The sequence below is a fragment of the Engystomops pustulosus genome, chromosome 1 (assembly GCF_040894005.1).
Source record: "Engystomops pustulosus chromosome 1, aEngPut4.maternal, whole genome shotgun sequence".
NCBI classification, from domain to species: domain Eukaryota; kingdom Metazoa; phylum Chordata; class Amphibia; order Anura; family Leptodactylidae; genus Engystomops; species Engystomops pustulosus.
This window is the reverse complement of record NC_092411.1, coordinates 65,522,919-65,549,046: the sequence shown is the minus strand read 5'-3', so window position 1 is coordinate 65,549,046 and position 26,128 is coordinate 65,522,919. Positions and strand designations below refer to the sequence as shown.

Below are 26,128 nucleotides of genomic sequence, written 5' to 3'. Positions count from 1 at the left end.
ATGTGCATAATATGTTTGTATGGGATAGAAGTGATCACTTTTTTTATACATTTGTAATCTGGAAGATTTATTTCATTGCAGATCTCAGTTGTGCTCCTAACAAAGTTGCCTGCTGGCGCTTTCATTCGGTAACAAAGGCTGGATAGACAGGGACTATTATTTGTTGATCTCACTCCTATGGAGTAAAAAGTAAATGAAAACAATGTCGGTGAGATTCTGTAAGCTGATGAGAATGTGAGCTCGCTTGCTCGCAGCCCACTGGAGGGGTATGAGATCATAAGAATGCCAAAGCTCTGAGCAATGAGGCTTATTCCTAGCAGCGGGACTGTAAAATACAAGACATGCGGGATGATCTCACCTCGCTCCTTCCCTCAGTCACAAACACACACATACTCCTCCTCTTACAAAGACCTCGGGGGATACTAGGACGGAGAAGGCTCTAATCCATGTCTGAGTCGTTAATCAGTGGAGCACACTCTCCGCTCTTTTCATCTGCGACACAGCAGTGGATGCCGTCCTCTACCCGGTGCCATAGCACATGTCCCTGCACTGGAGAGATTGAGGCGTCTTTGGTGCCAGTTTTGTAAGATCTTAATGAGCTGATGCCGGCGTGTGTACCAGGCACACATGCTCTTCAGTAATTGGTGCCATCATTAGTTCACAAGCCAGAGGCCAGTATTAGGACCTCGCCTGTACGCCCATGGAGTCACAGTACTTATGAATAAGTAAACTGTATAATTCTATTGTAGTTGGAGATATTTGTAACATCTCAAGCTGTTTAATTGTTCAGTCTAAAGATCTTCTGGATTTGCAACCATATTCTCCACTTTCCAAATGTTTCTAGCATTGGGCATGAGTGACCTATTAGTTGGAACCATGTGTATTATCATTAGTATGGAGACTATTACGATTCTCATACCGAATCTAGGAGTGTTATGAGGAATGGTATTGATTTTTATTTAACATTTCTGTGCTATGTGTTATGTACTGTAATCTTTAGATTAATTGCCCTGGACCTCTGAGCATTACAAAGCCTTATTAGATAGTCTCCAAAGATTCACTATACCCAATAAAGTAATCAAAGCCTCTGTTCACGTCTGCCTTGTCTCTATATCATTAAGTGTTTAACTGTGTCTCTACAGGGCAAGTTTTACCTGCTGATTGAAGAGCTCAGCCAACTTGTGCGCTCCCTTGTGCCTATACAGCTGTGGTATAAATACATCATAGGCGACGATCCTTCAAGCACCTATTTCTTAGGGAGCATCCTAATAATCCTGTATAGTTTGTGTAAGGTGAGTGGGATGTTAAGCTGATGAATGATTTTACTTGCTTTATAGAGGTCACACAAAAAAAATGAACTGTCCATAAATCCACACTCCTTCATTTGTGTATTTGGTTTTGTTCTCTATACACCTTTGGCTGCACTGAAGGTTTATAATAGTATAAGTGAGCAGCCTCTGGAATGAGCATTGAAATACTTCAAAGTGATTATTCATTCACACCTGTAAGGAGAACTCCATAGTTCTGCCAAAATCAGCCAAATTTTTCTGAAAGGAAATTTATTTTGCCAAATGAATGTCGAAAACCAAAAGTACCTTCTTGTTGCTTATTACTTCATAAACAAAGCCATGCCTTTTTATCCACATTCCAGTGGATCAGAGATCCTGGCGAAAAAGTGATTGTAAATATATGCAAGTGCTTCAGGGGGAGTTGCCAGCCCCTTCCCAGCTCCAGGGCATAATCAACACCCCCAGCCACACTTCAACTACACCGTGCAGTTCATCGTCACACACCCTCCTCATTCCTATGTCACTTCTCCCCTTGGCTGGAGAGGCCACACCTGCGCAGTCTAAATCCTACTCCAACTCAGGATTGTCAAGGAGAGGAGTAACATTGGCTTCAGAAGGACATGCCAATGAAAAGGAGGGCCTAGGAAAAAATTGCATAATTTGCATGGTTTTTTTAAATAATTTTTTCACCAAGATCATGGACTGTAACAGGCAACAAGAGGTACTTTTGTTTTCGGGGGCTCATTTTGTGTGACAGATTTCCGTTGTATATAGGAGTCTTTAACTTAAAAAACTTAAAGTTTAGCTTTAAAAAGAAACGTTATATCTTTTACATGTGACCTTATAAATATTTTTTCATTATTACAATTCAAAAGTGAAAGCTATATATTATATACTCATTACAAATGGTGAAATTTGTGAAGTGTTAATTAATGTTAATGATTAAGACTAACAGCCAAGGAAACCCCAAAAGTCATTATCTCAGAAAATTGTAAGATTATTATATGTTTTTGAACACAGAAATGTTTCAGAGAATTGAAGTGACCGGGACTAACACCTTCCAGATATTCGAAGGAATACGGAATCCCTGAATCGCCTCTCAGGGCTCCTCTACCCTTAAGAGGGCTTTAGTATTACCACCATAATGGTCTCTCAGTAATTTCATGGCTCAGATTCGTCTTCAACTGTTAATATCCTCTTCACACACTACATTTACAGCAACCTTGTCATAAAAAAATGTTGTTTTCTCGCTTTCTCCCCTGTGCATCTCAAGTGGGAAAAAAATTAAACCACATAATATCCACATTAAAAAAAATAAATGAATGAATGATAGCCTGCACAATTTGAGAATGCAAATCTGCTCTGAATGGCGCTGCTTCCATTCTATATCTGTCCGTGTGTCCAAACAGAAGTTATCAAACTTTGTGGAGCTTTTTGTCACTTAATTCATTGTGAATGTTTAATTTTCTGCCCAAAATGTATCGTCCAAAAAAATTACAATTTCTAGATCGCACCTTCATTTTGTTTTTACCCCTATAAAAAACCTAAAGAGTTAGCAAACTTCTTAAGTGTTTTTTCATATGTCGAGGGATGTAGTTTCCATAATGGAGAAATTTATGGGTTTTTCTATTATTTAGACCTCTTACAGTCAATTGAAAGTTAACGAATTCTAAGCCTCATAACATTCTAGAAGAATAAGTGGATGTTTACATTTGGGAAATGTAAGTTCTGAATTAATGTGGGTGCTATGATTATCTGCTTCAAAAGTAGAGAATTTAGAACTTTAAAAATGGAGAATCTTTTGAAATTTTTGCCACATTTCTGTTTTTTTTCCCTAACTTAACACAAAAGATATCATCCAAATTTGAAAACTAATTTGAAATACAATATGCCACAAGAAAAGAATCTCAAAATACCCTGGATATGTTAAAGCGTTCCAAAGTTATAATCACCAGTGACAAAGGGCAGATTTGAAAAATAGGCCTGAAGGGTTAATATGCTTCGATACAGCACTCTGTGAATAGCCAGCATCTTTAGCAATGACCTTTTGTGACTTACCCTCCTTGTGGAGTGTGCCAATGACTGTCTTCTGGACATCTGTCAAGTCCGCAGTCTTCCCCATGATTGTCTCACCTACTGAACCAGACTAAGGAGCCTTATAAAGAGCCTTTCCAGGTGTTTTGGGTTGATTATTCTAATTTTCTGAGATAATGAATTTTGGGGTTTCCTCAGCTGTGAGCCATATCTAACAACATTAACATGAATAAAAACTTGAAAAAGTTCACTTTTTCATAACACTAGATAATATATCAGATGCACTTTTTGAATTGAATTACTGAAAAAATTATATATTATATATAGTTCTATCTAACATCCATTTATAATATTTTGTCTTATCTTATGCTATTTACCATTAAAATGCCATTATTTGTAGTTATGTCATATGCAGTGGGATTCATGAACATCCTTCAATAAGTTTTATCTCTTCCAGTCTTTTGATATATGCGGTCGTATTGGAGGGTTGAGGAAAGCCTTAAGGATTTTTTGCCACCCGCAGGTAATGTGCACTTAAGGCAATTGCACTTCTGCTTAAAGAAACATTAAGATTTTGATTTTGCTTGCATTTGGTCTTCTTCTTCTTTCACGTGCTTATATTTCACAGCGCTTTACATGAATTATCACTTACTGTCCCGGTTGGTTTCACAACCTTAAATTACGTCCTTAAAGTATGGAGTACCTTTTGAAACGAAGAGAGAACATATAGGGGGAAATATATAGGGGGAAATATAGGAGGTGCGTTCCCGCAAAATGCAGTACTATTACGTCAAGCTTCTGGCCCCGGCTCCTGAACGGAGCCGGGGCCAGAAGCTGCGGGTGTCGGCTATATATTATAGCTGACACCCGCCTCTAACACCCGCGATCGGAGATTTCTCCGATCGTGGGTGTTAACCCCTAACACGCCGCGGTCGCGCTGACCGCGGCGTGTTAGGGGCGTTTCGCAAGAATCAAACACCCCCCCCCCCTCCCGCGGCGCTTACCGGGGGGGTCCGTGGTTCCGATCGCAGCCCCGGGACTGCCGGTGCCCAGGGCTGCGCGATCCTCCTCCGTGAGCCGGGTCCTGCCTTCTGGCAGGACCCGGCTGTAACACACTGAGCATGCGCAGCATGCTCAGTGTGTTACATTACACAGTGTAATACATCTGTATTACACTGTGTAAGGTGAAGAATAGCTTGAACAAGTGATCAGTGGATCACTTGTTCAAGCTAAACTGTAAAAGTGAAAAAACACAGTTAAAAACATTTAATAAAAGCATTTTTTAATTAAAAGAATTAATTAAATAAAGTTAAAGTCCCCTAAACACAAACATTCCCTATATTCATGCAATAAAGTGAAAAAACCACAAAATCGCCAAAATTGCCACATATTTAGTATTGTCACGTCTGTAACAATCCGTACAATAACTCAGAAACATTATTGGGCCCGCTCGGTGAACTCCGTAAAAAAAAAAAACCCCGAAAAACTCGCCAAAAATGTAAATTTTTCGTAAAATCTCTTGACAAAAATGTTCTAAAAAGTGATCAAAAAAAGTTATGTGCGCCAAAATGGTATCAATTGAAAGGACAACTCAACACGTAAAAAATAAGCCCTAAACCAGCTCTGTCAACAAAAAAATATTAAAGTTATGTCCCCGAAAAGATGGCGATGCAAAAACAAATGAGATTTCCTCTATATTCCTTTTTTTCCAGTAAAATTGTAAAAATAAATGAAAAACTATATAAATGCAGTATCACCTTAATCGTAGTGACCTATAGAATAAAGATAATATAGTATTTTTAGTGTACGGTGTACGACCCCCAAAAAAAAAACAAAAAGAAAGGAAGCCAAAATTGACAATTTTCTTTTCACCCATACATTCAAGAGTTAATAAAATCTCATCAATAAGCTAATGACCCACTAAAATGAAGTATTTGTAAAGTGCATCTCATGTCGCAAAAAATAAGCCCTTATATGTCCAAAAAAATAAAGATTGTATAGCCAATAAAAAGTGACAATGCATAATCTGCTCTGAATGGCGCAGCTTCTCTTTGATGCCCTGGCGTGTGCCCATACAGCAGGTTACCACCAAATATGGGGTATTGTTATATGCGGGAGGGATTGGGTATCAAATTTTGTGGAGCGTTTTGGTATTTTATCCACTGAGAATTTGTACATTGTTTGAAAAATACATTAATTTAGCCAAAAAAAATGTACTTTCAAAATTGTATCCGATTTTGTTTTAAACCCTGTAAAACAATTAAAGGGTTAATAAACTTCATAAACGTTGTTTTATGTACGTTGAGGGGTGTAGTTTCTATAATGGGGTAATTTAAGGGGTTTTACTTTTATTTAGGTCTCTCAAAGTGATTTGAAACCTGAGCAGGTCCCTCAATAGCAGGATTTTGCGGTTTTTATGAAAATGTGAAAAATCGCACCTAATGTTCAAGGGCCCATAGTGTCCTACAAAAATAAGAGTATGCATAAAAAAACATGTCCACATAAAGTAGACATTCGGTTAATGTTAGTTATTACGTTTTTTTGCTGTTATGACTATGTGTGGAAAAAGTAGAACATTTTGAAGTTTGAAAATCGAGAATTTTTCCAAATTTTCACCAAATATCTGATTTTCTCATAAATAAATGCAAAACATACCACCAAAATTTTTCAAGTAACATGAAGTACAAAGTGTCACGAGAAAACTATTTTAAAATCACCTGTATATGTTAAAGCATTTCAAAGTTATAACCATTTATAGTCACACAGGGCAGATTTGAAAAAATGGGCCGTGTCAGGAAGGTGAAAAGTGGCTTCAGCGTTAAAGGGGTATTCCAGGAATCAGTATAATTCATATACAAGTGGGCACTCAAAATATAAGCTAATGTGTAATTACTTGTTATTTAAAATTTTGCTCCCGTTAGCAGAAAATGCTGGTGACATAGACTGTAATGAAGAATTAAAATGCTACTGGCCCTTTAATCAGTCCGTTAATTTCCTCCGCGCGGTCCGTTGCAGTACAGAAGATGGCTGCTGGTCACATGTCCACATCACATGTCCTGTACCTGGGCAGGGTCATGTGACCACCACTATGTTAGGCTGTAGTCGTTTGGTTGCAGTGCATCCAGTATGGCCAGTGTTGTGGTGATGGCAGGTACACATTATTACTATGGTAACAGAGCAAGAAAACCTGTTACATAATCACTGGGAGAAGAGCATAAGTGGTAGGAGGAGTTACTGAGAACTAAAGGATCATGGAACTTGTAGTTTCCAGTGGCGGCCATCTTAGTGATAACTCCACCTACTTTAGAGAGGCCATAAATTTGGTAAATCATAAAATCAAACTATTTAAGCTCAGTTTTGTGACTAATGACATTGAGTATTGTTGTATTCACTTATTTTTATCATTGGGTGTTTTTGTGTTAGACGTTCATATTCCCGGAATACCCCTTTAAGGGGTTAAGACTGGTGTTTTAAATGACATTTTTAATTTCTTCCTCTGCCAGCCGGGTACATTCTTTGACCTCTTAGTAGATCTGGAAGTCGTCTCCGCCAGGTTGGACCTTTCTAGACCATGACTGATCTGGCAGAGATTTCAGCTATAATCTCTGCCAGAGTCGACCCTAAATACGGCAGGCCCAAAGTGGCATAAAGTGTGGAGAGTCTCAAAAACATGCAGAGATGGGGATTTTTATATAGCTTCTGGTGAAGCTAGTGGTGAAGACATAGTAAATATCCCCCATAGTCTTTATGCAGTAGTAGGGTTGCCCGATACTTTTCCACTCAAAATTTTGGTATCATTATACTCATTACCTATCTAAAAACCGTTATTTTAGCACAAAACCAACATCATCCCATATTCCTGGCGCTTGTTACTTGTTGTATAGGTGCACAGGGGATGTAGAAGGGAAGGAGAGCAATGTAGTAACCACTTTTGTCCTATAAGATGTTAGGGTTTTTAGCAAGGTATAAAATATTAATTTTTCTGTTAATGTGGCTACGTGAAGGTTTATTTTTGTGGGATGAGATGCATTTTTCAGTCAAACTATTTTGGAATGACTATGCACTATTGATTAAAATTTATAAACTAATTTTTTGGGGGAGGAGGGTTAGTAAATATATCAATTCTGTAATAGATTTGTGACCGTATTTGACCGTTTGGTGTTTACCGTATAGCCTTATTAACATGTCAACTTCAATCTATGGGTCACCACGATTATGGCAATACCATATTTATATATTTTTTTTCTTATGTAGTATAAATAGTTTTTGCATCACCATCTTCCAAGAGGTATAACACTTTTGTATTTTACACCAATTTACCAATTATAAAGAAATATGTGGGGGTTTTTTATGATTTTCTATTGCATTATTTTTGTGAAACAAAATAGGTAAAATTTTATTTTTTAGGGGCATTCGTTGTGCAGGTTCAATAAAGATACATTTTTATTGTAGGGGTCATTTTGGATGCAGCAATACCATAAATGAAGAGTCTTTGTGATGATTTTCACTTTTTTGCATTGGTGCATTTATTTTATTTTATTGATTTACTTTTATTTTAACAACATTTTTCTCTTTTTTTTTTCTGTAACACTATAGGACATAAACAAGCAATCATCAGATTGCTTGTTAATTATAATACCCTGCAATACAGCCATGGGTCTTGATGGGACCCCAGGATGGTCATAGCAACTATCAGCACCCCCATGAATGGAGCAGATGGTACCAATCATGGGGAGGGAGAATTTGAATGGCGCAAGTGTTAAATGCGAAGTAATGCCAGCAGTGTGTTGCTGAGCGGGAAGGTGCTGATCAAAGGAAATGGGGACTTTGGGGGGGGGGGAGGACAGAGGGAGACATATCCCTGAAGGAATTTAAACACCTGCGATCGCACTGTGGGTGATAGACTGCTATATCCTTCGCTGAGCCGGAAGGTGCCAATCATTCAGGGGGGGAATTGGTTGGGGACACCCCTGAAAGAATTAAAATGCTGCAATTAATGGTCATAGACCATTAAGAGTCGGTTTAGATTCGAAACGCGTCAGAAGGATTTTATACCCATGGCCGTATGATGTTTTTAACAATGAATTAATAAAGAAGTGCTTTTACTCATTCTTCCACAAAGCCATACACTGCTGTTTTGTGCAACAGAATAGATCTACATTCATATTTGTTATGACGATTTTTTCTCCCAGCACCCATAATCATTGAGATTCCTTTCACAAATAGAAGCTTTTTCCTTCTTCTCCAGTCAGCGCCTTCTTTAATACCAAATTTTGCACTAAAGTCGCAATGCCACATTTTTGTAAACCTCAATTATTCTTGCTCTTTATTGACATCTCCTAAACACTTTTCTATACAATAATGCAGTTCATCTTCCGAAGTGTTGCATGTGCTGAGCTTATGTTATAGCATTTAGGTCACATTTTCTTGCCAGTTCTAGAAGGTGTTATCTCACATTTTTACACTGAACCATCTGGGTGGAGCTGTGACAGATCGTCTAAGCTGTGCTGTACATTTGCATTTTAAAGGAACTGAATTGTCAAAGTTTTGACAGCAGCGAGTCAGATATTTTCCAACACTTCTCGCAGTTCCATTGTACTGATCAATTTCGCTTTTTTGTTTTCAGACATAGAAGACTGCAAAAAGAGACGCAATTTTAGTTTGGGTTTATCTATGCTACTATGTTACTACTTACACATACACTAGATAGTACGCCATATGTTACATATAACATAGAAGAAGGTTGCTTCATTTTCTTGTTTTCTAAATATATCATTAAGCAAATTATAAAGGGGTTTTTCAACTCTAAGGATTGAAGCCATGTACTGCTAGGGTATGCCATTCCCCTATGTGAGGGGTGCAGATCTCAGCAGTCGGTATGAAGAGGCTGCAGCTATAATGAAGATCTTTCTCTTCACAACTGAGCTGCTACCCTCCTACCTTCCCAGCTGTTAGCTCTCCGTATCATGAAGTAATGATACAAACTACTGATCTTCTGGTAGGAGCATACAGCTTTAATAACAAAGGCAGCCGGGGGGCTCTTAGAGTCTCTGTTGATATGAAGATAACTTACAATAAGTTGTTACAGATGCGCTCATAGTTGGTTGTAGGTAAAAGGATTTCTTTTATTTGCTACGACTAAGTGCCCCTTATTCCACTGTGTGTGTATATATGTGTGTGTGTGTGTGTGTGTATATGTATATATATGACCTACATACATTTTAACTGAATTCACATGCAGCATGAGTTGCTTGTGGGTTTTATCACAATTCATGAGCTTTTTTTGTTTATTAGATGATTAAAGACTACCATCTAACTTATATTAGTTCTAATTAGTCCTATTAAAATATGCAGAGTATATGTGTATGCAAACATAAATGATAATACATATTCTTGTAGAGCACAGTATAGGGGATAGTTTTCAACACACTGAACCTCTAATCTTTCTGGTGTGTACTATCCCTTTAAAGTTTGGAAGTTAGTGATATTAATTGTTTTATTATATATAAGATATAAAACTACTAGCTGTCTCTTTTTTTCTGTATAGGCTATTCGTATAGCTGTTATGAAAACATTATTTAGTATTAATTACTTGCACATATCCTAGTTGTACATCCTGTGGTGGCAGCAATAGCTCCTTTTGAGCCTTCACCATAGGGCACCCAGTACACAGTGGGTGTACACTTCTCAAAAACCGTACAAACTTCACTATGTGCAATCTGTATGTGTAGGGTGCAGTCGGTCTGCCCCAACTTTTTTTTTTTTTTTGGTCCACCTTTAACAAGGGAAAGTGTGACACTGTCGGACTCTGCATGCTAAATTTGTTGCCCGGTCCAACTCAAATGTATGGCGTGGACACTTCTTAAATACATGTGCAAGCAGTTTGGCTTTGGTGAATGTGGGCCAGTGTCTATTGTACCTGGGTGTTACACTGTGCTGTATGCAGAGCTATACTACTGACAGAGTTATCCATGCGTTGTGTCAGGCCGGCCCCATGTGTAAGAAGATATTCTCCCCGCAGGCGGTGTTTATGGTGCAGGCTGCTGTACACAGGGCGCCACAAGTAGATTGCTCTCTCCCTACCCCAATGTTCATGTTATGTAAGTGGCTGGTCATCTGTAAAGGGGGCTATATAAGCCTGTATTGGTGCTGATCATTGTATTAGGCAGTACTGACCTGATCTGTGTTATGAAGCATTTAGGCTATCAATGTACAGTATATATGGAATAACTATAATATCATAGAGAGTGTTTGTTTCATAGTAAGCAGGTTTGCTATTGACAGTGTATTGATTTGAGCTTTCATTAATGTCTATGTGTTTTCCAACTCTCTCATTACAGAAGTATGGTGTCCGTGCCAGCACCCAGCAGTGCAGTGAAGCCGGAGATATATGCGCCATTTGTCAGGCAGATTTTAAAGATCCCATTATCTTAATATGTCAGGTAACATCTTTAGATACTTAACACTGGGTCCTGGGCCGATCATAAGAAAAGGCTCCCCATAATTCGATTGTCCGGCTGCAGCAGTATCCATTGAGGGTAAATAAATCCCCTTGATTGTGTGTTTCTTGGCTATCCTGTACCTCGACGATGGGTAACTTTACAACGTGGGACAACCTCCTTTAAGCCCAAAATCCACAGGCTCAATAACAGTAGGTCTGTGACATTCTGGACATCCGTGCATTAAAAAAAACTCAGTGATTTATGGTTGCGTTGTGATCAGTGGCCTTCCCTGGATTTCTATTATTTGGCATATGTTGTTCGCTTCTGAAGCCCTTCAACACATTAGTCTAAGTGCACACATACACTAGACCGATTCTGTTCCCACTTCCTTTATCAAAAAATATAGTGCAGCAGTCAGCATATCTTTTTTTGCTATCAATAACAGAAGGTAAACTTCCGTACATTGAAATTAATGTGGAACAGAAGGAGAATGGACCTTCCTTTCACCTTCTGTACTTATTTTCCATTATACTCTCCTAAAATAGAAAGTTCAAAGGAAACTCCAACATAGGTGTGACCTGATGCTAACCCCCAATTTTGTGCTTTTTCTCAAAATATGTAATGCTTATTTATATTTAGAATTAGTAAAAGAGGGTTTATAAAGGCCTGTTTGGACATAAGCTGCACAATAAGCACAGTTTTAATCCAGGGGTCTCAGATGGTGCAGTAAGGATCATCAGGCTTTACGTTACATTGGTAGCTTCTTAAACAAGTCAATTACACACGCAGGGAAGAATGGCTGCAGATCTAGGCCTGCCGGAGGAAAATTAGCATGGGAATACAGTAGCATTAAAGTATATAAGATTCTAACAAATCTTATCCCCTGTAGAGGGAACCTGTTCGTTAAACTACCCCACACTTCCTGACTGAGAAAGAAGAGTGCTAACTCGCTCGGCTACCTCTTTCCTCCCTCCCTCAAAAATGATTTTGGGAAGGTATAATGTGACATTTTTAGTATTACTAGAAAACTATTATATAAGAGGAATAAATAGGTGTTGTGTATATGTGTCTGCTGTATTTTAGTGCTGATATTTCTGATATTTTTTCTTTCCTATCTCTTAGCATGTGTTTTGTGAAGAGTGCCTGTGTCTTTGGTTTGACAGAGAGAGGACGTGTCCCCTCTGCCGCTCTGTCGCTGTTGAAACGCTCCGTTTGTGGAAGGATGGCTCGACGTCGGCTCACTTCCAGGTGTACTGAGACAGACGTGTGGAACAAGTTACTACTTACTGTATCATTACCAGGGTTAAGCAGTGCCATCCTCCAAGCTCCTTGAATACAAGCTGTGTGATCCTGAGTCTATCCTACTATGTCTTTTGGGGCATATATATAATATATATATTCCTGTTTTTCCATTTCACTGCACAGAGGTGTCCTATGCAGATGATGCTACAGTAAATTAAATTGTTCATTGACTATTAAGGGACTGAATCCCTGAATCTTACCGCAGATAAGGAAATACACAGTGTATGTATTCATTTATTGTGTTACATCCACACCATCCAACTCCTTTAAAGGACATTTACTAACAGTATGAAGGATTGTAAATCAAGCACACTGACTTGACTGTCCATCTGGCAGGATCCACTTTTCTTGAAGCTTCTTATGTCCATGCTTTTAAGAACAAAAGGATTAAGCATGTATGCAAATTAGCCCAAGGGGCTCCAGGCTCCATTAAAACATATGGAACCAAGAGCCCCTGAGGCTCACTTGCATAATTTTAAAATACTTTTTTTTTTCATAAAAACCAGGGAATAAGAATCAAAAAGAGGAGTAGATCCTGCCGGAGGGGGCAGAGCCCATTATGTCAGTGTGCTTGGTTTATAATCCTTTATACTGATGGCAGATGTCCTTTTAAGGGGTTGTCTACTTTCAGGACCTAAATATTAATGTTTGTATAATGAAAAATTATACAATTTTTCAACATTCATCATGTATCAGTTCTTGCTTATTTCTACCACTCCTGGCTATATGATTTACATGAATGATAAGGGTTTTCCGATTTTGGTTATTTATGGATACTAGATATGCCATATTGGTGTGATAGTGATAGATAGTGTGGTCATCTAGGACAGATCCCTGCTGCATTCATGGAGGGAATTGTAGAGTTGTCTATGTTAACTATGTTGCCATTGTTTCATTCAGTCTCCATATAGACTGTTAGGCTATATTCACACGACCGTTGGGGGACGTATATACGACCACCGTTTGTACGTCCCTCATAGGCCAGCAATGGGCAGAGCGGTACGGTGCAGCATTGTACTGTTCCGTGCCCATGAAAAGATAGGACACTTCCTATCTTTTCCTGTATTACAGCGCCATGCGCCATATATCTGTGTGGAGAGGGACGGGGGCGAGCAGCGCTCACCCGCTGCTCCTCTCCCATGTAACCGTTGTGCTACGGCACGGCGGTCACACATTGGTGTAAATGCAGCCTTAAAGTAATGCCCGCCTTACTGGGATCAGGGAACCCTTGATTCTCCTCTCACCTTTGTTGTTTTATGCCATAAAGATGCCATTAATACCACTCTAAGAAACATAGTGTTTTTTAAGAGCAGTTGAAATGAAAACACATTTTGAAAAAAAATTCTAATAATAGGTAGCAGCATTGATTCTTATTTTGATTTATTCCATGGATTAGCACCAGACCTGCCACAGTTTGGAGTCCAGTCTGCGGGCAGATGGGTACTACTGTTGGGAATTCTAGTGCAATTTGTTAATTTCATTCTTAGGAGTCCAGTTAACTGCTAGGTTTGTATGCAAATATAAGACGAGGATGGCGGTCAATCACAGATTAGACTGGATTTTTGAGCGTTGTATTACATGACTTACAAATAAAGCAAACATCCCTATTTAAATATGGATAAAATACTGACGACAGAATACTGACATTGACAGCTCTCTGTATGTAGGGACTGTGAATGTGTTTTTTAGATCAGTATCTATTCAGTATTTTTACATAATGTTCCCATAAACAGGTCCCTGCACTACCTATTAAATCATTCCGGCCAAAATATGGATCAAAAAGTGGATGGCAGGTCAGTCACAGAAGAGAAAATAGTCTTCAATTAAAGGGGTTGTCCACTTTCAGCAAATAATTGATATCTTTTGTGTAAAGATTATAAAATTTTGCAATATACTTTCTGTATCAATTCCTCCATTTTTTAGATCTCTGCTTGCTGTCCTGCTAAAGAAAGCTCCTGTGTTTACTTCCACCGGACAGAAATCTGTCCATGGTCATGTGATGGTCACACAGGTGCACGAGCCGTTAGTTTGTGTCACATGCATCTGCGTGACATCACAAGACCATGGACAGATTTCTATGTACTGGAATTAAACAATCAAGCTTTCTATAGTATGTCAGCAAGTATAAATCTAGAAAACCGTGTATATTGGAAAATCGGATGACTTCTCACTGCACAAACAATATCAATTATTTGCTGAAAGTGGACAACCCCTGACTGTGCTCCCTATTATGACTGCTTCTGTCACAGATAAGGCCCCATGCACACGACCATCGGGGGGCGCTTGCAGCCGTACATGTGTCCCCCGTAGAAGGCAATGGCCGCACAAGGTGTGGCACCGTACCGCTCCATACACGGGGAAAAGATAGGACATGAAGATTCCTTTAGCGGACACACACACTCAGCTTTATATATTAGATGAATAAGAATTACTGTTCTGCTTTCATGGAGGGACATTAGAAAACCATTTAAAATATTGGAGTAATACCCACCCTTTCTATTCTTAGTTTTGGGATGAGAGCTAAGATTTATGAACAACCATGTTATATAAAGAGTTTTACACAAAAAGATGATGTCATAGTACAAATCTTTTACCAGACACTGTGCCACCATCTTCTATATGACACATAGTACACCTCATCCTTATTACAGCCAATCTAAAGACAACAGGTGTCCCTCACACTTGTGCCTAGAGGAGGTGCCCACATATTAGGCCTGCATTGTATCCAGAATGAAACCCTTTAAATTACATATCCATAAAAGGTACATATGTGTTGTTTTCATCAACTTACATCCATGACCTACCTGTCAGTGCTCCATATGCCAGAGGCCACTGCCATATTCTTGTAACTGATGATGTTGGCTGAAGGCACTTCACTTAACACTGCACAATATAATGTTTCGGTTGTCTGCTGCTTCGGGTCTCATTGCACCCAGCACAGTCAATGATGTAATTCACCTGCGTGTAATCTAAACCTGCTACACCAGGTATTGCTTGAGCTTCAATGTGCCTACTATATTTTCTTAGTCCTTATACTGTCTCTTGTCCATTTTTCTCATCAGTTTCATCCCTGAGCATAAGAATTAGTTAACAGTTGATTTTGGATCACTGACTTTTCTGGTTTTTAATTTTGGTATTACCTATGCCGATGTGATCAGGACCAAAACTGAAGAAAACAAAGTCCAAGGACATAGGAAAAACTTTTTGGAACAAACAACCCTGTAAAAGTCACAGTCTTGTTGTGGAGTGACTAGGTAGCAGTAGCATTTAGATTCTGAAAATTTTCCAACCATCATCACAGCGTTAGACAGTTCTTTTCACGTCTGTGCTGAAAGAGATTTTACGGCCAGATTGTTCAGGTGGATTAGATGAATACAAACATTATCATCTGGTACCGAAGATGCACAGTATTTTCTTATCAATCCAAAATCATAGAGAAAAGCAATGGTTTGTTGTATGTTTTGTGACTCCCTGAATAAACATGTTGGTATTATGAAAAGATTTTGGGTGAATGCCGTACATTTCTATTCTCTATCATTTTGGATTTTTTCCAATGCCATTGAGAAACTAAAGTAAATGTCTGATTGTTTGCTATAGGCAACACCAGCTTTTGTACGCTGCTAGACATCAAGGACATTTCTAAATTGGTTTGAAAGGCATCTTCTGAAGCACATATAAATCTGATTTGTTGCCGGTTCTAAAATGTATTTAGTAAGAACTTGCTGGAGGCAACACTAAAGCAAACTCCTAAGTTTAATATTTTAGAAATTGCCAACTTGTTATTTGGAACTGTTTTTAATCCATACAATGAAGCGCATACCCATATATTCTCTATGGACATATCTGTACAATAGGACATATATAACAATCATTAAAACTAATTCCAACACTGGGCAATGGTGTGAAACACATTGTTAATATGGATCCAGGTGTAATTACAATGTGAGGTACATAGTGGTGTTCATGCTGTCCTCTTTAAATTATACCCCATTCAACCCCTTTGTCATCATGATGTCTACCTTTCCAACCCATTTCCATTATTGGAAATTAGAAGATAATAGGAAATAGTCGGACCTTTCGTAGTAATTGCGGAGCACTGAAAGCCTCTTTAATGGCACTTGACTGTTGCAGTTTTATCATGGCATGACATGGAATAGTTGCACCTGTAACATTAGCTGGAGTGTAGTTGACTCTGCTACATGTTGTGTCACCTCGGTATCGGGTATTCTGATGGACTATGGGCCCTCCTACATAAACCGACATGCGGAGCCACCTTTACATAAAGCCATTCTTATAAACATATGCATAACCTACCTTATACACGGGATTGTGTGCTCCACACAAGGTATGGTTTTAGGATCCACATAGATCCACATGTTGACTTCCAGGAAAACTGTAAAAACTGCTCCATTGAATAATGCAATCTTCTCCTGGGGCTGCATATTATGATTTGGGGTACGGATGTTGAATGTATCTGGCGGCTTTGATCCACCAGGGATCATTTCTGGGGAGAGGCCATTTCCAGGACAACTGCCCAGGCTTGAAGTTATTAGTGGATCCTAATGTCCGCCTCACATATTTCCATGGGATATGGTATAAATTTGAAATATGTCTCAATTCTAGGATCTGCACCTGTAATTATGAGGCAAAGAAAATGCAACCAATTTGACATTATGGGGTTTAAAATTTTAGGGCATAAAAACTACAATTAAAGAGAATGCCTTAGGGCGATTTGGGACACTAAACCACCCACAGGCATTTATGGGTCGGTGGCCGCATTAAAAAAAAAAATGATACTCTCCTTGTTTCGCTTGGCACCTGCACAGTCCATGAAGTGAAACCAGACCAATCCCATGGGACACAGGACACTGCTCTGCAGGTAAACTTTCATCTTGGTTTTCTTTTAATTAAAAAAAACTGTTTTATTATAAATAAAAAAACACTTTGGCAATGAGCACACTATTCTCTATGAGGACATTTGGGAGCCAGAAAAAAGGCTCTTGATGACAGGTTCCCTTTAAAAAGGTATGTGTTCATTTTCTCATTACTGTATCCCGCTAAATCTGACCCCCATATTGCAGATGCTGAAAAAGTGCTGCATGGACCTAAACTCTAGTATGTGATGCCTTAATAGCCAACATTTGCTATACACATTGGGGCACGTTTACTAAGGGTTTTGCACCAGTTTTTTGGTGGACTTTGCACGTTATTTCTAGTGCAAACTGCTTGCTCCGGTAGATCACAATGAATAAAATATTCAATTTGTAATTCTTTATTCATTATATAGTGGAATTCATTGAGAACAATAAAAATGATAATTGAAAATCAAAATTAATATCCCATGGAGGTCTGGATTTGGAATGATACTCAATAATAATCAAAGTGTAGAATCAAATTTCAAGCTGATCCAACTTCAGTGGGATAACTCAGACAACTGATGATCAGTAGTGTTTGTGGCCTCCAGATGCCAGTATGACCACTTTACAACTCCTGGGCATGTTCCTAAAGAGGCAGCAGATGTTCTCCTGGGGAGATCTCGGCCACCTCCTGGACAGTCAGTGGTGCGACATGGAATTGGTAGCTGGAACGAGACATGATGCCCAAAATGTGCTTGATTGGATTCGGTTCTGGGGAAGAAGCAGGAAAGGAACTGCTGACACATTACAGCCACATGAGACCTAGCATTGTCATGCATCAGAAGTAACCCAGGGCCCACTGTGCCTGCATATAGTCTCACAATGAGGATCTCTTCCCAGTACCTAATGACAGTCAGGGTAACTCCAGCTATCACATGGAGGGTTGTGCAGCCCTCCAAAAAAAAAACCTTCCCACATCATTACTGATCTACAACCAAACATTCTGTAGGATGTTGCAGGCATTGGAATGTACCGGAATCTCCAGACACCGTGCTTAGTGTGAACATGCTCTTATCCATGAAAAGCGAAGAGCACCCATGTCAAATCTGTGGTGTTCTCTGGCACATACAATCACTCTGCACAGTGTTGTGGACTTTGGCCCTCATACCACCCTCATAGAGTCTGTTTCTAACAGTTTGTGCAGATAAATGAATATTAGTGACCTGCTAAAGGTCGTTTTGCAGGGCTCTGGTATCCTCTCCATGCTCTGGACACAGTGCTGACAGAGACAGCTAACCTTGTCACAGCTTGCATTGATGTGCCACCCTGGACCAACTGCAACTTCTGTGGGAGGTAGACACAGCCTCATGCTACCTATTGGGGTAACAATAACAAAATGCAAAAGTGACCAAAACAACAGCCAAAAAGGATGAGAACAGAGAAATCGTCTAACTATAGGAGTTGTCTAACTATTTGCTATTGTTTACCTTTTGTATGTTCTATTTGCACAACAGACTAAAAAGAATTAACAATTAGTGTTGATTCGTAACTGGACTGTTTTATTTCACAGAAGTGTGATGGACATGGAGTTACTTGTTTAGTTTTTCCTTTATTTTTTTAGCAGTTTAAGTTTTTTTTTCCCAAGAAACAAGTTAGGCCCTTTACACAGCATAGGGCCAAGATGAGCGGAGCAGACCGCCATGCATGTACATTCTGCACCATTCATCTCTATGGAACTATGGAACGGACGTGTGCTGCTGTCTGCTTCTCTTATCTCTTTCTCTTATCCCCCCGTTCTTGTGATCTGTGAAAGTGTCATCACCGAGACCCCCACCGATCAGAAAGTTAGGCCCTATCCTGTGAATTTTAGTAAAAAATCTGATCGATAGTGGTCCTTGATGGATAAGAAATAGTCTGCTCACAAAGGAGCAGATTCCATAGAGTATAATGGGAATAAATTGGTTGTTGCAAAAACAAATCTTTTAGAGAGAGGGTCTTCTCAAACAGGAGGTCTGCTGGTGGGGGTTCACTTCATGTTATTTTTGTTATGCTATAAAAAAGTTTCAGTATACAAGAGAAAAATGAACAGTTTGATCTCTCGGATGTTTGAATCCAGTAGAAAACCACAAATTGGTCAATTATCTTTAAAAAAAGGTATTTTATTGTATTTTTTACATTTATCATAAAACAGGCAGAAGGATTGTATCAAAAAGATACATTTTATATCATTATTGCACACAGAAAAATAAACCAGCCAAATAGTCAAATAAAACCATTGAGTAGTGCACTGGTATATGTAAGAAAACATTTTCTTCCCTTTAAAGAGCTTTGATTATACAATGCATTGTACTTCTGACAGCAGAACAAATGGATCCTTTTGTTGTGTTCTTCAGCTTTCGCCCCCAATTGGATTCTTTTCCTGTATGGTGGCAATTTAATAAAGTAGAATGTTGTATCTGAAAGGAGTGAAACTCTGAGGTTCTGATGAGAACGAGAAGCATGTCACGCGAAAAATTACATTTATCCTACAAAATAATATTCTCATAAAAAATGCCTTTCAGAGTTGTAGCTGTGTACTTTACATTCAAGCGGAATGTTATGAGAAAATAGGGAGGGGGAACCTTCACTGTTGGCTTAATATATTGGGTCCTCACCGAAGCACACGGGGCACTTTAATCCCTATGTAAGTTTAAAAACAAAAGAGGGGACATCTATGATGAAATTCCGCCCCTCCGGACACACAAAGATGCTTAGGCCTCCTGATGTATTTGTAATGATCTGCCAGCCGCGCCCCTATCACGCCCTGATGGTGTGAAATTGGCGTAAAGGGGGAATAATCGCAATGCCTGGTGAATAATTGGTGGCAATTATTTCATGGCTTCTACACCAGTTTTGTCGCATTGAAGCTCTGATAAATGTTTCCCAAGGTATAAAGGCTGCGTGCTGAGGGGCTGAACCTATCTCAGAATTACGGAGAATGAGAACAATGATGGCATGTAATAGAGCCTTCTTGTCCTATAATAAGATGATTTTTATGATATCTGCAATATGCTAACTTAAAGAGTTATAACATGGACATCTGTACGTAGCTATATATTAGGGCTTATTCAAAAATCCATTTTATTTGTGAGTATGCCCTCTATGATTGTCACAGAAGCCTTTCTGAGCCATTCTTTTCCATGTTATGGATAACAGAAGGCAATAGAAGTCTATGATGACATTTGTGTGTACTGATGACGCTCACAAACCAGGTGTTTTGCCTTCAAACTAATGTAAACCATCAGTATTTCTTTTTCGGATGTAAAGAGAAATGGAACAATGTATGCCAAACTGACAGGAAAAAAGAAACTTATTTGGAAAAAAAGACGGAAACAAAACTGATCAGTTTTCAATGGACATGTCTGTGTGAATAGGCCCTTAGTTGCAGTGCAGCCAGAAAAACATTGTCCTCTCTCTCCCCTTCACTCTTGAGACCTTTTTAATGTAATAAATTGAAGCTGCGGTTTAATAAAAACAGATTTTTGTAAAATTTCCTCTGGGTTATCTACAGAGTAATTCAACCTCTTCTGTTATGTGCAACCTGGTCAAACCCGTATAAAGGCTAATAAATCATCGGATTTCCTGAAGCAACAACAAAAAAAAAGCGTCTTATTTTTCATTAAAATTACCATTTTATTATTTTTATAGTAGTTAACAACAATCCAAAGTTTTTTTTTTTCCTATTACCGTATATTATTGCCATTGATTTAAAAATGTTCTTGATAGTTTTATTATATGGAGACATTTATGATAAATAGAAAAAAGGTAAAGCCTGTGAGTTGCCATTGTTAACCCGGTTCCAGCTTTCATTTTCCTAAAGGCCTGAGAGCTTATTCTGGGTTTATTAACATTGTGGTTGTTTGTATACACTATTTGAGTAGCTCTGATATTATTACTAGAGAACTTAACATTTTCAAATAAGAACTTTTTCATTTTATGGAACAAGATGTAGTGGCACAGCTGTAAGAATACATATAGAATGACCAAGACTGGTAGGAAATGGGTCTTTATGAAAAATGTGCATAAATCTTTTTAATAATAAGTAATATTAAAGATTTTAGCTTTACAAAAAAGCCACCCCCATTGTGCTGGTTCTTACTTTGTATGTGTCACCCATTGGAAGCTTCTATATGCAATATTTCTCAATTTGTTCTTTCCTTAGTAACATTTCACTTTTGTTTATATATACATATATATTTTAACATACTATTCAACAGCCCTTGAAAATGATCAGGAAAATGTAGCACCACAAGCACAGGAAATAGCACCAGGCCCAAATCATATCCATCTATAAGACACAAGACCCCCATTATTACCAGCTTCTATACAAGCTGGTGGCTGCTTGGCAGCACTTTTCTGACAATAACTTCCCTCCATACTTTCACCATGACTGATAATATTCCACTAAATCCATAGCACCAGCCTCGATGTGTACAGCTACACTAGGCTCTAGCACCAATTCACCTTTTTCCCTCTACTATCACTGGCATTTTAATTCCTCCCAGGACCAACCTAGACTCATAAAGACCCTCTGATCCCACTTCACTTAACCCTAATAACTTAATATTATAAGGCAGAACAATAAACCCTTAGCACATTCAAAGAAAATACACATTTGGTTAAGTTTATACAGCTCTTAACAGTCATGTTGTAATATTATACTGTACACTTAGCCTTGGTGGTATATAAACCAAGGTCTACAAACCAGGCACTTACATAACATTGTTAGAATTATTTTATCAATAACAGGTATGTCACCAGATTTCTATACAGCACCAAATGCCGGCAGCACAATTATTATCACATAGGTTCTTATGTATACAGAACAATCACATGGGCTCTTATGTATACAGAACAATTACATAGGTTCTTATGTTTACAGAACAATCACTGGTGCTCATGTATACAGAACAATCACTGGTGCTCATGTATACAGAACAATCACATGGGCTCTTATGTTTACAGAACAATCACTGGTTCTTATGTATACAGAACAATCACAGGTTCTTATGTATACAGAACTGTCACATAGGTTCTTATGTATACAGAACAATCACATGGGCACTTATGTATACAGAACAATCACAGGTTCTTATGTATACAGAACTGTCACATAGGTTCTTATGTATACAGAACAATCACATAGGTTCTTATGTATACAGAACAGTCACATAGGTTCTTATGTATACAGAACAGTTACATAGGTTTTTATGTATACAGAACAATCATGGTCGCTTATGTATACAGAACAGTCACATAGGTTCTTATGTATACAGAACAGTCACATAGGTTCTTATGTACTCAGCAGAACAATCACATCGATTCTTATGTATGCAGCAGAACAATACATGTTGTGACCTGCCAGTGAACTGCATTACTTAAAGAAAATCTACCACGAGGATGAATAGTAAACCAAGCACACTTACATGCTGGTGTGAGCCACCTCTGTCCAGATCTGCTTTTCTTTGAGCTTCTTATGCCCTTGTTTTTACAAAAAAAAAAAGACTTTAAATATTATGCAAAGGAGACTGAGGGCCTCTGAGTTCCATAGCTGTTAATTGAGCCTGGAGACCCTCAGGCTCATTTGCATCATTTTTAAAGACCTTAAAAACAAAAAAAGGGCATAAGACGCTAAAAGAAGAGCAGATCCTGGAGCACACCAGTATGTCAGTGTGCTTGGTTTACAATGCTTCATCCTGGCGGTAGATGTCCTTTAAAGCTTTGATAAAAGATCAAATAATTAATCATGGAAAATAAACATATTGCAAATAAAATAAATCAATGATCTGAATGGATATGGGGCAAAGTAACAAAAACACAATTTCTTCCACTTGTCAATCATCTTGATAGACTTTTCATTGATGTAATTGTATTTGTATGGATCTTTTATTGATGGCCATTGGCTTTCACTTTACTTTTGCATATCTAGATCATATATGGGATTTTGTTATTGTGTAGTAGTAATAATAAGGATTGCAAAGTACAAGACTCCCTCCTTACTATAAATAGTCAATGCCATAGACTAAATAGTAACAAACAGATTGTAAGAATTTATATTAACAATGCTCCTTGCATACATATATCCACAGCTAAAAATTGATATGTGATATTATATATGCTTCAAAGGGGTATCATATATATTTAAGTTTTGTATTTTGTTTGGTGACAATGACTGCTTTTATAGTAGCAATTCCAACTTATTGACAAGAAAACATCATTAACCACATTGGAGGAGCTAAAAATGCTGCATGTGCATTATTGTCTACAATCTGAAAGATCATATGTAAGGAAGCAATCTAGAGAACGACTCCAGCTCCACCACCATCTGACTCCTTAGGTAAGTGCCTGTTTGACCATTTATGTACATATACCCCTCTTCAATAAAACACCATTGATCATTAGGCTTAGAATTTACATGTAAACAATGTACAAAGAGCTGATTTGGTTTGCACAAACCTGTGCTGGTTTTTAGTATCTGGCCCAAACCGAGGCTCAGAGTTTATCACCGTATAAATGGCCCTTACGTTGTACATCAAGCAGGAGCCAGATCAGCTAGATAATGATAAAGTTCTAATTTGTAGAACATCTTACAGTAAATCACCCTTTACAGCGCATAAAACCATTAAGGCTGTAGCAGGTAGCCATAAATAAACACGATAAACTTTAAGTAATAGTTTTTGCTCGTTTTTTTTTCTTTATATATAGAATAAACATAATAAATCAGTTGACAAGTAAATTTTGCCTTCGTCCAAGCAATAAAACTATCAATATAAATGTAAAAAAATGTCACCGCCAGTAATGGTACAGAAAAGTGTTTTTCGAGGTTGAAAAGGAGAAATGCCTTATGTACAATAAATAGACTCTAGTAGGTACTTACAATATGTTCTACACATTTTGTGTATTAGAGAAACTTTAAAAAATCCACACATCTGCAAACAAACTTCTCAGTCTGGAAGCAGTTGCAGCCCTGTAGTGTCTCCTGTGGTGTTGTCATGACCGGGACCCTAAGGGTTTAGCTTATTGCTCTCCAGGAGAGCGTCACCACACTGCACACATCAGAATCAGGCCATTGCACATTCTCCCAGACACTGCTGGCTAGTGGCAGCTACCTACTGAAATGCTGCCCCTTCCCATTATCAGAGGATAGTAAGGTTGAGTGTTCATTGCATGCACTGAAGCTCAACCATCATCAGCCTTCTTATGACTGCTCCTTCATCTGCACATCATGTTCAGCACAGGAATATCCTCTTCATCATCAGGCACCAATGGCTTCAATTACTCGTCCTCACGAGGACACCATACTTCCTAACCTGGAAGAGAAGAATGGACCATCAGTCACGTTTGAATTGTTTCTGCTATACAAGACATCATTCCAGTACAGCGCTATGTGTAGATGGCTCGGTGCACGGAGCACGGAGCACAAGCTATAATCAGGAATCCCATGAGATCGCCTGTTGCTGTTATGTACAGGGCAGTATGTTTGGGAGGTGTCTGGCACGCTATGGCTGATATGAGTGCACAAGATAAGCCACTGGAGGTTCTGGTAACCTGGGACCATTCAGACTGGGGAATGGGGTTTGTTTATTTTCTAGCCATTTGGGAGACTTTAGAGTTCAGGGATTCTGCTCCTTTGTGAATAGATACTTTTTATCCTTGGATATGTCAAGGTGCCAGCGTAGTAATGTATAACCAATATGTAGGTAGTAATTTATTATATGACAATGATCACCCTGCTGCATTGTGTTATCAATGTGAATAGTGGATGTGCACAACAAAGCAATTCAGGACATTGGGCTCTATATTGCTTCAAAGAAGGGAGATAGTGGGTACGAAGTGAGTGTTATATGGGATATGCTAATAACAAACACGTCTCCTGTCTGGTGACTTTTATTATAGGTTTTATACAATGAGGATCATACAAAAGGGATGCTGACATCTAGGCACTATTTTGGGTACAGATAATCCAAATATTATGAAAAATGTATATGGATGTATAGCGCTATTATGGGAGATTTATCAGAAGTGTCTGAGTTAAAACTGTTCTAGTTGCCCAAGCTCAGCTTTCATTTTCCCACAGCTGTTTCTAAAATGAAAGCTGAGGTCTGATTGGTGTCCTTGGGCAACTAGAACAGTTTTACCTCAGGCACTTCTGATAAATCTCCCCCATTGTCCGAAAATGGATCACTTTTTAAAAACTGCACCACTTTTGTACATAGGTTGTGTTTGGTACTACAGGTTATCCACATTAATGTGAATTCTAATTCTTACATGATTGCTGTGAAACATAGACACTATTTACAAAAAAGATGTATGGACCCAGTCACATAGCACATCCATGTTTAGTACTTGAAACTTAGACACTAGATACAAAATGAGAAATTTGGACTGAGAGTTAATGATGTAGAAATTAAGTTTTAGCAAACATATCAGTTAAGGTTAGTAGCTGAAAGTAGATTGTGGCCCCATAAAGAGAGACATTTCCATGGGGAATGGCTTGTGTGTGTATATTATAGCAGGCCATGTTTCATGGCTTGTATACTTTTAAAGGATATTGGACCCAAATGTAATTCAAATGTACATTACTAATATATTAAATGCTGTCCCATTCATTATATGCTGATTTCTTTTTTCAGTACTTGCGTTAGAACTCAAAATTTGCGAAGTAATACATTTAATTCATTTCTAAATTTAAATTTATTTATGTCACCCACAATGTCCTTTACAGCACCTTTGTGTCCAGCCAAGCTCTTATGTATATCATAAAGACATGACAGAAGCTGGTGATGAAATATAGTCCTGGCCAATGCTTCACCCTGGGCTATAAAAGTGAGCCCCAAAAATGTAGCTGCAATCAGCTTAATATACTGCATGTAGCATGTACCCCAGGTGCCTGGACTGGAGATACAATTACATATGTGCATGTTGATAAATGAGCGCACCATCTCATTTTATTTCTCTGACATAAATTTGGTAGGAATATCTGGTCACTGCCAGACATTACATCAGATTGTCCAATCCATCAATGTTTTTTTTTTCTGCTGGAGAAAGCCACACTGTATCAATACATGAATCCCCAGGCCGTTTGGTATTTATAAAGATGGAGTGAAGTAAGTGAGGATAAGAGATGTTCATGCCAGAGCTGCCTATATGTGCCTATTGTATAAAC

At 38.5% G+C, this 26,128-nt stretch overlaps 1 protein-coding gene across 2 annotated transcripts in view; it reads left to right on the top strand.

The window, feature by feature from the left end:
• Positions 1–12,752, top strand: part of RNFT2 (ring finger protein, transmembrane 2) — a 61,847-nt gene extending 49,095 nt beyond the window's left edge. Inside the window, exons 7-11 of one of the 2 annotated variants that reach the window (XR_011854256.1) lie at positions 1,143–1,292; positions 3,781–3,846; positions 10,664–10,765; positions 11,655–11,760; positions 11,888–11,998. Coding sequence is in view for 1 of the 2 variants with exons in the window: in XM_072142631.1 (XP_071998732.1) it covers positions 1,143–1,292; positions 3,781–3,846; positions 10,664–10,765; positions 11,888–12,022 (453 nt within the window). In the remaining variant the exon portion in view is untranslated. Of the gene's footprint in view, positions 1–1,142; positions 1,293–3,780; positions 3,847–10,663; positions 10,766–11,654; positions 11,761–11,887 lie in introns of both variants that reach the window. The other variant, XM_072142631.1, reaches the window with a different exon arrangement.
• The last annotated feature ends 13,376 nt before the right edge of the window (positions 12,753–26,128 follow it).